This window comes from Lycorma delicatula, chromosome 3 (genome assembly GCF_047948215.1).
Source record: "Lycorma delicatula isolate Av1 chromosome 3, ASM4794821v1, whole genome shotgun sequence".
Classification (NCBI taxonomy): Eukaryota; Metazoa; Arthropoda; class Insecta; order Hemiptera; family Fulgoridae; genus Lycorma; species Lycorma delicatula.
The window spans coordinates 60,812-75,299 of record NC_134457.1 but is presented as its reverse complement, the minus strand read 5'-3'; the positions used below and the strand labels follow the sequence as shown (position 1 = coordinate 75,299).

At 32.2% G+C, this 14,488-nt stretch overlaps 1 protein-coding gene across 1 annotated transcript in view; it reads right to left on the bottom strand.

The window, feature by feature from the left end:
- LOC142321327 (store-operated calcium entry regulator STIMATE-like) overlaps positions 1-14,488 on the bottom strand; it is a 65,794-nt gene that overhangs the window by 10,860 nt on the left and 40,446 nt on the right. Inside the window, exon 5 of the mRNA XM_075359318.1 lies at positions 8,008-8,204. Within this exon, the coding sequence (XP_075215433.1) occupies positions 8,008-8,204 (197 nt within the window). The remainder of the gene's footprint in view (positions 1-8,007; positions 8,205-14,488) is intronic.

Genomic DNA, 14,488 nt, shown 5'->3' with positions numbered 1-14,488 from the left:
CATCCAACAAATGCTTGTCTAATTAACGCTAAAAATAAAAATTATATAAAACAATTTGTACATAAAATTTTTGTTATGAAATTCCAAAAATGTACTGTCCTATTTCCCAATTTCTTGATTTTGTAAATTAGGAAATTCTATTCCTGCTTTGCAAGTATTTATTAACTTTATCACAACATTTAAAAGGCCAGTGCTGATTACTGTCAAACATTCTGAAGTGTCCAATTCTTCTGGATGAAATGCTGTATTTCTAACATCTTAATTTTGCATTTATAGAGATGGATATTTTATTATAGATATTTTACGTAAGACAATGGATCAATTCCATTTTCTTCACATGATTTCTTGAAGCTGTTCCATTCTATAGTTTCTCTAAGGTATTTAACTGTTTCTATTTCTAACATACCTGGTTTCTAAAAAGGTTGGTGCATTTTTAATATTTGTCATATATATTGTGGTTTTTCAAAAAAATATTTGTAGACCTGTTCTCATTCTGCTGTTTCTTTTATGGTTACTAGCTGACCCAGCAATGTTTCACTATTGCTAAATTTGAGTGTATATATATATATATATAGATTAAACGAACACAAATGAAAGTTTGATAAAACATTGCGGAACATCATAAAATTTAACAATTCCTTTTTTCCCATCTTCCAATCTTCACCCCTTATCCTCTTCCTTTTTTCCCTTTTTCGTAAAAATATTTCATTTCACTAACTAATATATATTTCAATTATGAGACAAATCGACCACAAATACAATTTTTTCTGAAATATCTCAACCTCAACGCCACGTAGCAGCTCCATTTTTTATAAAAATATTTCTTCTCATGTGATTAATATATATTCTTGCCAAATCGAACCATTATTACAATTTTTTGAAGTACCTCTACCCCTGTGCCACCTAGCAAGTCCAAACTAATTCAGAAACCTTCACAGGCGTGTGCAAAACTCACGAAAGTTTCATCGCAATTGAATGAATGGTATAGGAATGCAAATGGGACAAACATTCATACACATATATATAAAATAAGATTTGTCTATTGTTTTTTTTGGAATCATCCAACAAAATAACCAAATCATCTGTGAAGATGAGTCAGTCAACTACCTGGCAGCATCTTCTATGCCAATTTTTAAGGGAGTACTTCTATTTTGGTCTTCAAATTTATTTCTTTAGTCATAAGAAACATTTTCTAAGAAAAACTGAAAAGCACTGGTTAGAGTTCATCACCAATGCCTTTCAGGCAGTTTTTATGAGGAAAGAATTCAAAATTTCATAAAAAAAATTTACATTATAAGTCGTCTTGTTACCCTAATAGTTTTTCCCTAATTATAATACTGATTTTATTACTCGTGCAAATTCTTTTGGTATTTCAAATGAGGTTTATTGATCTGTAGAATACAAGGTTTTTTTAGTTACAAGCATTGCTACATGGTGTTTAGCCGCTGCTTGTGCTTTAGGAATAATAAGTTTAACAGAAAGAATTTGTTTCGCACAAGACTGGAACTTCCTAAATTCACTTTGATATTCTAATTCCTTTTCTATTTTTGAGTTTGATTCGATTCGTAAGTGCTTCTTTTGTAAGTGAAACGATATTTTGTAAGACGCAAGTAACAAGGATATACTGTGATTATTGTTTACATCAGTTTTATTGCCTTTTTGTGGAGAGGATGAATCAAAACCGATCTCCATTCAACTGGAGCGCATTTTAAAAGTTCTGAAGTTATGTTCAGGTGCATTAATGTTATTAGGGAATTTCTTTAATTTCACATCTTTTTGGTGATAGGGAATCTGGTAAAACTTTTAGATGATTTATTTTTATCCATTCTTTAGGGTGTGGGGGGTTGCAATTTAATAATTTCTCAAATTACTTTGCCAAAAGTTCAGTTTTCTTCATTATATGGATCATTTTCCCATTTTAATGTTTAAAACACAGATTCTGAGCTTTCTATTATAGTCTGATCCTGTACATTTAACTGTATACTGCACAACAATTAATTACATGCCATTTAATTTTATTGAAAATGTAAATATGGTAGGAAACTCAATAGCAGTTATCACAAGTCAGTTGCAAAGAGTAATGGATATTTTCTACTCTCATTTTGTCAACTTTTTTCCTTAATTAGATCATTGCAATTCAAAAACTCAAGATACTATGTAAAATTTTTCAAACTTTTTGTTGTTGTTGTTTGGCTAATCTCAGTGACAAATCTGATATATAATCGTTACAATCTAACTGCATTCATACAAGGTAATGTGAACTCAGCTAATATATTTGTCTACTTTAAGTTGAGGCCAGAAGTAAACAAAACAGATGCTGAGAAAGGCAGTATGAACCGGATGTACACAAAATTGTACGACCCCTACTGTGTGCCTCATTTAGTTTCTATTGTAATAATAATAGAGAATAGTTGCCTATGGCTCGGTATATTCTAAAACATTTAATGTTAAACTAAGAAAAGGTTATAAATTAAAATATACTAAAGTTATCTTTGATGGTAAATCTGTTTTACTGTTACAGCAATAATTGTTATATGCAGTTAGTAGCTACACAAAATAATAATGATTTAATGAAATTATAAATATAAATAGGTTTGTAAATAATTTAAGTGCTTCACACAAACTCTGAAATATATATTTACATGCATAAAATAAATTACAAATATTTTACGATTTATTACCAATTTTTGTTGGTTTTTTCTCAATTTCTTACAGCAGATCACTCAATAAATAACCACATCCACTCAACCCCTCATCTTCAACTTCACTAACATTAGATTCTGAGGAGTCAGTTTTGAAATTAATAATGAGTTTGTCCAACTTGATATCAATAAAATAATCTATCTTCCACATTTTTTCTTTTCGCTACTTATCTGCTGTTACCTTAATGATACTGTTTTCAAGTAAAACCTTTAGATCAACTAATTTATACGTTTTGGTATTTCAAGTTACAAATCCTTTTACTTGAATTGATACTAATTCTATTGGATTCAGATTGCACGGGTATGGTGGAAGCCGTAATCATTTAACAGGTTGACTGCCATATAAAATCAGATGACTATTTTTTATCACTGTGAGGCCTAATTATAGGTCTCATATTGTCACAGGCTGACTGCCATACCTAAAACAGGGTTAATCATTGGCACTACTAAATTTTTTTCATTTTTTTATTCTTTTGTTTTTGGATAAAATAAGCAAATTATAAATAAAAATTAAATAAAAAAACGCAATACTTCAAAATAAATGAAAAAATAATTGAGACCCAAATTTAGGTCTCATGGCAAATTAGAAAAATACGACCAAATATAAAACTGTCCTGTGTATCCTTGTAACAAGTTTAGTTAAATAAAATGATAAAAATGTAACTAAGAATGTATCTCCTTACCTTGTTTGGGTCTGATAGATGATTTTTGACACTAACCTTAATTAGTGTCAAATTAACTATTAGTGTTAATTATCTATTTACAAACAATGCATTCATTTACACTTAACAGTATGTTTTTCAAAAAAACACTCCATACATATATGAAAACCACAGCTTACACACATAGTATTAACTTTTTTGAGCGAGATTTCTTCCAAGAGGGATAACTTTGTTTTTATAACATGGCTTGCATCTTCCATTTTTTGTTTTTGTAAGCACATGAGACTGAGTAACTGTTTCAATGATTGCAGGCACAAACAATGCTTTTACAAGTTCCTCTTTAAATGTAGTGATGTTCATTTTACTACCTGTCACTGTATTATAAATACTTAGAGCATTTACCACTGAAGTTGTCAGAAGCAAATCAAAAATCACTTTTCTGCACCATTTAATGGACCTCCTTAAAGGATTGGAGTAAGATCCCAATTGATCAGACAAATCATGTATGATTTTCCCCAGTTATAATCCACTACTGCTGCAGGTTTCAAAACTTCAGTTTTGCGATTAGTCACTACCAATTTCTTTGTATGTTTTGTAGTAACCATTAAAATGTCTCTCCTGTCTTTCCACTTAAGTACAACTACACCATTATTGTTTTTACTAGCAACACATTCTCCTCGATGAAGTTTCTTATTTATTACTTCAGGTGGATTAAATTTCCTATTTCTTCGAAGTGTGCCAACCAGATGTGTTCTATTGTCTAATAATTTCTCAGCAAGCTGAACACTGGAATAAAAAAATTGTCTGTAAATAATGTTCGACCACAATTCAGGTATGGTTCTGCTAACTCCATGACAATATTTTCTGACATAAGCCCTTCTTTTACTCCTCCTTTACCACAGTATACTTTATATGACAGAGTATAAAGGTTTTTCACGCATACTTTAAATATTTTGATACCGTACTGGTGTCTTTTACCCTTAATGTACCGACGGGAAAAAATTCTTCCTAAAAAAGGAACAATACTTTCATCTATACACATATCTTGTTCAGGCTCCACAACCATTTTAAAATCATAAACAACTTCATCTATAATTCATTGTATTTTGTGTAGCCTGTCATCACGTGCTGCATTTTCATTATTTGCGCAATGAAAGAGGCTCAGCAGTAATTCGAAGCGGTTTCTGCTCATTTGTTTACAAATTACTGAAATATATAAATCATCTGTCCGCCAATAACGAGCTATAGTAGCCATTGGATTCAACCCCATGTAAAGCACTATACCTAAAGATTGTTTCATTTCTACATCAGTTTCTTTCCACTCTCTTATTCTTGCATTAGGTGAAATGAACTCGCGGGACTGGATCTGCTGAGCAGCATATCTATTAGTTTCGGTTACTAATTTTAATGAGATATTATCAGTCACAAATAATTTCCAAAAGTCAAAGGGTGATGCATGAGACATGGTTTCAATAATATCCATATTAATACCTAAATTTAGGTTATCTGGATTAAAAGGTATTTGAACAAGCATATTTTCTTCTCCTACAGGCCCCCATGAACACTTACCACCCATTTTTAGTGATGTAGTAGGTACATCAACTCCAATGTTTACATCAACCGGTTGGAAAATATCTTTATTAACCACATCACTCACTACAGGTAAATCTAATATGATCTCACTACCAATACCTAAATCTAATTTTGAATTACCAATATAAACATTTTGAAACTCTGTATCTTCATCAACAGAACTTACTTCTAAATCATCTTCCAATGTGAAATCTGGATCATACTGATTATGTTCTACAAACAAACTTTCTTCATCACTAAAAGGTGATGTAGGCCTTTCTAGCAACTCAGCAATATGACTGTCATCCATTTTCTTATTTTTATATAAAAAAAAATACTACAAAAAAGATCGTATACCAAACAAAAACAACTTTTTTCAAACCAAAACAGAACCACATAACCTCAACAATTAAAAACTAGGGAATACACAATGACTTGATTTCTTCGAGATACAAAATCGAATACCACAAACTTGTCAGTACTGTAAAATATGTATGTTTAAAAAATCTTATAAGAGCAACATAATTATAAAATATTTATGGTACATAAATGCTAAACATACCATAATAATCTCTGATTTTTTTTCTTTTAAAAAATATTATTTTCTGAGAAAACAATGTGGCCTAGATTTAGGTCTCATTACATTAAGAAATGAATACAGTGAGACCTATTATTGATTATAGATCTCATGGCCTCAGGACACAACAACGTGAGACCTAATTTTAGGTCTCAAAAACAATTATTAAGAGTTTTTGATTTTTACAAACGGCAGCCATAACTATTTATGCGAGACCTAAATTTAGGTCTCATGGCAGTCAACCTGTTAATGCCCTGTACTCATTTAATGTAAGCCGTGATGTCGATTTACTTCAGCCACATCGATTACATATTTTTTAAATTTTTTCTTATTTCTTTTAACTTCTTCTAAAAGTTCATCCTTTAAAAATGTAGAATCAAATGGGATTTGTTTTTCTCTCAGCCACAATACTACATCTGGTTTAGCAATGATGTATTTAGATTTTTCTAATTTTACACTACAGTATGGTGCATTATCCGTAACAATAACACTATTTGGTAGAATTAGTTTCATAATTGTATTAAATCAATTTTCAAAAAAATTACCATTCAAATGTGGTAATCACCCTTTTTATAAGAATCAAAAACTAATAATGCACCATTAACAAATCCATGTTCATTCCCCTACATGACTTGCAATCAACCATTTTCCTTTGTTACTTGCTGATTTTATATCTATACTTAAACCAGACAGAGAGTCTGATCAGATCTCTTAACAGAAGTGTCACACAAAACTTTATTGACTGAATGACCTTTGTTCACCCAAGTTTCATCCAGATAAAAAATATTTTTTCCCACTTCCAGATAACTTTTGACTGCTGAAAGTACCTTATTGAGTCTGGATAATTCCTTTTTTTAAAAAAGAAATCATGGACTTTGGATCTGACAGCATTTTTACAGAAATTGTCACAACGACCTAAAACAGGTCTTGAATGTATTCTTTTCTTTTTTGGCATGTATACTATGCCATATCTTTTCTTTTCAGTTCACGATCTCTCAACAATTGCAATGGATACACCTCTGAATGCAGAAGTAAGCGATTCTACTAGTTTAATTTCTAAAGTACGGTATTTTTCGTGAAATTTATTGAAAACATTAACAATTATCATATTACCCTGCTTCCAAATATTTTACTTTTTCTGTGTTTCACTACATAGCAAGAAGGACTCCTGGCAATAGTTATTAAATTTCACGACACTTAAAAATACTTTTAAAAAACTTAACTTCTAGCAAATAAGTCATATTTCAAAATGATATTTACCTAAACCAAATTAGTGATAAAAACAAGCTCACTCAAAGTAACTCCTATCATGAAAAGTTAACAACAGCACAGTTAAATTAATGTCAGAAATATAATTAATTTAATTATGTCATAAAACTATAAATAGCTATGAAATATTGCTATTGTTTGTATAACATCATACATAATATGTACCAAATTGCAATTCAAATACATGCATTAACACATGGAACGTTTCCTTACTCTAGGCCTCAAGTAGCAAATAAAATGAATATTATAAAATTACTAAAACTAAAATTAGCATAAATTTTTCAATAACAGTGCATTGTTTAGATTGCTGTAGACCTAACATATTTTATTAATTACATAATAATAACTAATAATGTGATAATCTAAGATTATTAACATTCTTATCATGCGGTAGCTATTTTTAAAAGTGATGTGTCATTTTTGTCCATCCTGTGGACTGCATCAACTGGTTGAAGGTTGTCATATGTATGTGTGTTGTGTATTTACATGCACCATACACATGCAGATTGTTTACTTCAGGCTTCAACGTAAAGAAGACAGAAAATAACCTTGTATAAATGAGCTTTTGAATAATATAGATGACCATTTGAATTTATTCCATAAAACCATTACATTGGATTGATTATCCATGTCACATTTTTATTGAAGAGAAAATGTACAAAAGAAACACTACCTCAACATTTTTGATAAATGATAGACATTTAAAAAAACAACAATATTGGAACAATACACAAAAATGAACAAAACTGAATATAAATTTAATATGTCCTTTTTAAAACAACATAAAGCTTGCGCATGGGAATATGATGTGGAAACTTTAGAGTGTGTAGTGAAAAAGTGCTCTGGCTGATCAGGACTTGAACCAGAACTTCTTATTAAAATGTAGAGATGCAATCACTAATTCAAAGAGGTTGAAATGAGTTTAAAGGTTAATTAAAGATATACATTCTGAGCCTCTTATTCCAAGTTAAATTTAAAAAATCATAATTATTTTACAACAAAAATTTGAGATAGTCTTTTTCGATACAACTTCACTTCCACTTTCTATCTCTTTAAACAAACAACAGCTAATCAGTCAGAAGGATGATGGAAGATATATTAACGATATTACGCATAGATGAAGTATACAAAAAGCATACAATACGTCAGCATATTATACAAAAGCATACAATAATGGTACTGTTTAACATTTTATAGAATTAAGTTTTAAATTATCAAAACTTACATTTACAAATAATGGTATTATTAGCATGACTAAAGCTAATTCAAGGTACTCATTTGTAATAGGAGATAACATGAGATCACGAACATTTTCCCAAAATGAAAACTGCATTAATAGCGTTATAATAATTTTCATGGTAAACATGAGAAACACATATAAACCACACTGGACCAGCCAGATGCGTGCAGACGGTGGTTTTCCTGGAAAAACAAAAAAAAAACCTGCTGATAAATATTAGCAGTACATACTTCAGCACATGTTTTTCAAAAATTTCTCGGTTACATAAATAAAATAATCACCAGTAAAGTAAAAAATAGAAAGAAACACTAATATTATTTTAAAGAAAGGCCTCTGAGATCACTCCATCATTATTAGTGATCATTATAATGAAGATTTTACATACATAACCTACCAATTTATTTCCTATTCTAAATCCTGTCTTGCAATACATTCTGTTAAAATGTACATGTCCATATTATAAATTTACAGTTTTATATTACTTATTTCAAAGGCTTCTAAATTATTTTCTACAAATACAAAAAATTTATACAGTATTTTAATCCATTTTGTGACATTATAAACCAAACACTTATTAAATTATTTTCTACGATTATTCAAGCTTTAATTAAATTTTGTTCCTTTAAGATATTTTTTATTTTGTAAAAATTGAAAAATTTTTGGTTTTTCCCGTAATAAATTAGTTTGAAATTTAACATACTGTTCTTTGTACATATTATTTGGATGAAATTTATCATTAAATCTATACATATACATATATTTATAAAACCATTAAATGTTATTTATTTACAAAATTTAATGAATTATAACTTTTTAAAATTTTACTTTAGTAAATTATTATCCTGCTGTCGACAAAAATTAGATTCAAAAGCTAATTGATTTTTTATTTTATTAAATAAATAATAATATTTATTGTAATTTACTCCCTCACTCTCACTGATAAATGTATTAAGTATTTTTTTGTTTTCAGTCATTTGACTGGTTTGATGCAGCTCTCCAAGATTCTCTTTTTGTGCATAGTTTCATTTTAGTATACCCAATTGTTCAACTTTTTTTTCTATATAAAGCTACACTCAAAACATATACTTTCAAAAATGTTTTCATGATGTTTAAATTAATTTTTGATTGAGAAAATTATATTTCTGACTGAAAACTTGTTTTGCCTGTACTATTCGGCATTTTATATCGCTCCTGCTTTGTCTATCTTTAGTAATTCTACTTCGCAAATAACAAAATCCTTCTACTTTCATAATCTTTTCTCGTCCTATTTTTATATTGTACTCCATCTATATTATTTCTACTACATTTCAAAATGTATTAAGTATATAACTATTTAACAGAGGAATTGAATAAATGATTGTAGGTGGGGCTAAGTTAATGTGTTTACAATAATTATAATGCTCAATGTGATTACTGTAGTTTTCAAAGGATGTGTAGTATAATTGTGACAGTATAATAACTACTACTATCAGAGAACGAGTTGTATTGTTAATCTTTGAGAATTCTGAGGTAATGGCAAGTACTTTCATCAATTCAGGTGGTTTTATGTGCCACAGCTGTAAAAAAGATTTGCACAGGTCGTGTAAAGAAAAAAAATTAATATACCCCTTTCTCATGAAAAAAAGTACTTTATAAAAAGTTATAGCATCTCATTTTGGCTGGTCTTCTCGCATTAATAATATTTTAAAACTTTTACTTTGATCTTTTAATCTTCTGTCAAAAGGTACAGAAGAACTATTCTTATTTTCTTCAATTAAAATTACGTCAGATAATCTTTGTTTCTATTAAAATTTTAAATATTTGTATCTTCAAACCTATGAACAGATTTAAAAATTCAAGTAGCTTTTTCTTATAAGGTTGAATACTTCACTGTGTTGTTAAGTTTCTAAGTTTGTCAGTTTTTAGGATTTTAATTTTTTTGCACTAGAGAGAAAGAAAGAGGATCATTTAACTTCCTGTAGGATGAATATGTCTCTATTTATGATTTTAGGCTCTATCGATACAAAAATATGCTTATTAAGCAAAAAATATGCTTATTAAGGTTCTGTTTTATTTTTACTGAAATTAAGTAATATTAAATAAGTAATAGATAGGTACTGACTCTCCCTTCCATCACAGAGCATCAAGAATGGCATCCCAAGGGACCGAGCCAAAAATATTGCAGATATCCAATAAAATTAGCATTGGCAGTCGCCTTGTTCGCCAAGAGCCTCTCCTCATGTTGTTAACCCCAGATGTGGCCTTTAAGTGGGCTTGAATAGTCAACCACCTCTTCCAAACACCAAACTGATTCCTATGTAGACTGGGACTGGCGTTAATTTCATCAATAAACCGAATGGCCAGCATGCGTTCAATGGCCTTGCCCCTATTGTTCAGAAGGCATAGTGGCCGGTAGGTGTTGATCCGTCCACCAACGCCTGGCTTCGGAAGGAAGACCAGTCTGGTCTCTTTGTAGCAAGCCAGAAAAATTCCTGCTTGTAGCCTTTGATCGGCAACATCAACCATGTCCCATGGGGACTTAGTAGAAGGCCATTTAGTATAGCAGCTGGTATTCCATCACAGCCAGGACTGTGGGAGTTGTGCAGTTGGCTCATGGCCATTGTCAATTCGGGCAACGTGTACTGTCGTTGCTCAAAGTCAGTGGGGTCTAACAACTTGTGTTTCATACACGGGAACAGCGTTTCCCGCTCTATTCTAGCACATTTCCAAAAACGTTTCATGACCATTTAATATGCCTGGTGCCAAGCAACATCATCTAATTCTGAGCAGAGTACTAGCCACTTCCTCCTCTTCGCATTCTTGATGGTGTTCTGAAAGGCTCTCTTGCAATGCAAATAATTTTGGGATGTGAGATCATAGGCATCTCCACCATGTCGCCTAAGTCGTTACATAGTTCTCCGATGTTGCTGGAGTTCCATCTGCAAATAACTAATCTCAGGGGTCCACCAGTAGGCTGGCCGATGATGACAGTGTCTGACACTCAACTGAGCAATAGCCTGTTTAATAGAGTCCTGCAGGATTTCAGGTATGAGGTGTAGACCATGACATACGTTATCTGAGACTTCCTCAATGATGGTACAAACTTCTTGAGATATCAGTCATGTAGGAGGGACCTGAATCCATGGTTGGAAGCAGCCATCCCCAAGATCAACAAGGGTAGCCAGATGGTTACTGGCGATGTCATTTGCCAGCACTTCCCAAGAACAACAGTTATGATTCCACCTCCCATCGAGGATAGTGAGATCTAGCACTAATGAGTGTCTATGGGCAGAAAAGATTGGTATACAGTCGTTCACGCAATAAAGATCTGAAGTACTCATTAATTCAGTTAACAGCTTGCCCATTCAGTAAGTATGAGCGCTACCGGCTTCGACAGACTTGCAGTTGGAATCGCCTACAAGCTAGAGCTTCTTCCTAGTCCCAGTAATTCTTGATATGCAGTCATGCCAGGAATGCCCCACAATAGGCCAAGTCGCTGTTAGGAGAAACATAAGCTCCCATGATTACCACTTCTGCCAGCTCAATGCAGTGGAAGCCAACACCCTTTTCCAAAAGTTGCCAGCCTAATCATCCACTGATATCCAGTAATGCAACGTCAGCCCTGTTGTCTGTAGTCCAGTTACAGCTGATCATGACTGACCTGTTCAGTTCAGTCATTATGATAAAATGCTTGTTTTTCCTTAGCCAACTCTCCCAAAAGAAAGTGGGAGAGCGAGCATCTGTTAGCATTGGAGAGTGGAACTCTTAACTTGACAATTGGTGTTTACATTCCCTGCCCTCAGTGCGATGACCTAAATCACCACACTCAAGGAATCTTTGGGGTTCCGTGCAGCACACAGAATTGTGACTGCCGCCTCCCCAGTTGAAACAGAGCAAGGATCTATATTGGCTATGACAGCCTTACCTCCTATGGCCAATAGCGCAACAGCAATAGCATTTATTTTGCTTGCTTGTTAATTCTACTCTACTTGAGCGCCAGCCAATCTTCACTTAAGATTTACCTGCAACTTGTCTACCCTCTCTGCGCAGAGATGAACAGTAGCATGTTGCCAGAAGCTGGCCTCAAAGGGGAGACTTGCATAAATACTCCCTTGTCTACCTCCCTACAAAAGGCCTGTTCTACCTCCTCCTGAGTTGTATCAATATCCATGTCTTTAACGCAAATAGATCGCAGTTGGAGGTTCACACTTTGGTCCGTTACCCTAGCTCCCTGTACCCTGTAAGGTTTCTGCCAACCTCTTTTTCACATCTTCATGTTTTGAGTCAACATCCCAGAGTCTTATCTCCAACGATTCAGCACGACCCCTATGGACAGATAGAATATCCTCGGCCATATCAACTCCAATCCCTCCGTTTACCTGTTTAAGGAGGTCAGCATAGCTGGTGCCTTTTCTACGAACTGTGACAACAGCCATTTTGGGGGCCCTAGGCATGTCCACCTTAGGCTTGGTAACCTCAATCATGTGTAGCAATATAGCGTTCGGCAATGTCATCTCTCTCCTGGAGCGCATTCCAGAACTTTTAAGAAGTAATCACCAGCAGTGTTGTTGGGAGCAACGAACACCAGCTTCTCACCTTTCGCTCGCCGGATCTTGGAGAGATTTGTTAACATATGTCTAATCAATTCCTTGTACACTTATTAAATTATATACACACATTTAAAAAAAAAAAAAATTACATAGAATTTTATTTCATTAATAACTAACTTCTGATATTTTTCAGTTTTTTTTTTTTTTGTTATTGAATTATTATTTATTGACAATCAGAGGTAATTATTAATAAATCAATATATTTAAATTAAAAAAAAAGGAGATGAAGTTGGATTGTAACCGATGTGCCTTCCCCTTATAAGACCAAATATTTCATTGATTAAAATTTTATTTGGCTACAACTCTGGAACCAATGAAAATAAGTACCACATATATCATTGAATAGCTAGCTCTCAATGAGGGCTTATTACTGCAGTTAAGGAAAAGTCAAAATTCCAGATTTTTTGGATTTTGGGCTTTTTGGGACACTTCTGGTCGGTCCAGTCAATTGCAGTCAAAATGGGAAGTGCACAACTAGATATTACAACAGCCCTAAATCCAAAATTTCAACATCCTACAGCTAATTGTTTTTGAATTACGCGAGGTGCATACATACATATGTATGTACAGATGTCACATTGAAACTAGTCAAAATGCATTCAGGGATGGTCAAAATGGATATTTCCATTGAAATCTGAAAATCAAAATTTTTCATGATCAAAATACTTCCTTTACTTTGTACAAGGAAGTAAAAAAAAATTTATCACTGTCTTCTCACAATAACTGGAGTCACATAGGTTAACCCCAGTTCCTTTCAATATTTTTTTTTTTTTTAATTAACAAACTTTATTCATAATTCTTTAAAAAAATATTTTTTATTTGGAAAATAGGATATTCCAATGTCTCCCATAAGCAAAGAAAAACAAAATGGTAATATGCAAATTTTTACACATTATTATTTTTATTCAACGCATCTTTTCTAAAATTGCACATATAAAGAACTAATGACCGATTATTATTAGCATTGATCAAGCTGTTATGACAACTACGGCAGGATCCAGATTCAAATCTATTTAAAACTAGTTAATTAAAGTAGGATGCTATCAGTGGCATTTAATTAACGGTCAAACAACTGTTTAGGACTGATCAGCATGAGACTGGAATAAACAAACTCAACTGCAAGTGAGCCCATATCTGACAGGTAGACTGTGCAGCAATTTGCTATAAATTAGTGTGATAATACTGCCTATGTCAATAATCATATCCATTATTTCTTTTTAAGTATGTAGTAATCCATGATATAATCTCAGAGCAGATATACACAAATTATTTTTCTTCTAATGAGTACAAACATATATATTGAATTGTTTCTTGACAAAAGTACTACAATTTTTTTTAAAAAGTTTTTTTACTACCCCATTCCAGTTGTGTTTATGACTGTAACATATATGAAGCACCCAAGGTACAACGGGCATGAATCAGGGTGTTATCAGATAAAATTCACTACGTAGCTGGTCGCAGTAATAAAAAAACTAATTTATGGCTTGTAGGGTTTGAATATTGTCTGCATTTCAGTAGGCTTGATATACACGAAACTACATTCCTTTAGCTGTTTTCTAATTCCTCACTTTCCCTATTATACCTGGAATAGGTACCTTGTTATTCTTAATAACTTACTGTAAGTGTTTTTTTTTTGAGCAATTTACAACACATGTAAGGTTCCTATAAACATTTTGTTTGGTATCTAACAGACATATATATGAACAAAATTAATGGAATAATTTGTAAAAGAATTCCAACCTTTAGTAAGAACAAGGAATTTATGAACCATTACACTGAAATAACTATACGAAGTTAGACAATTATGGTATGATAACGCCTGATCATTTTATATTATTACTCGTCGGAGAAGATTTGGTTAAACAGTTGACTTGAAA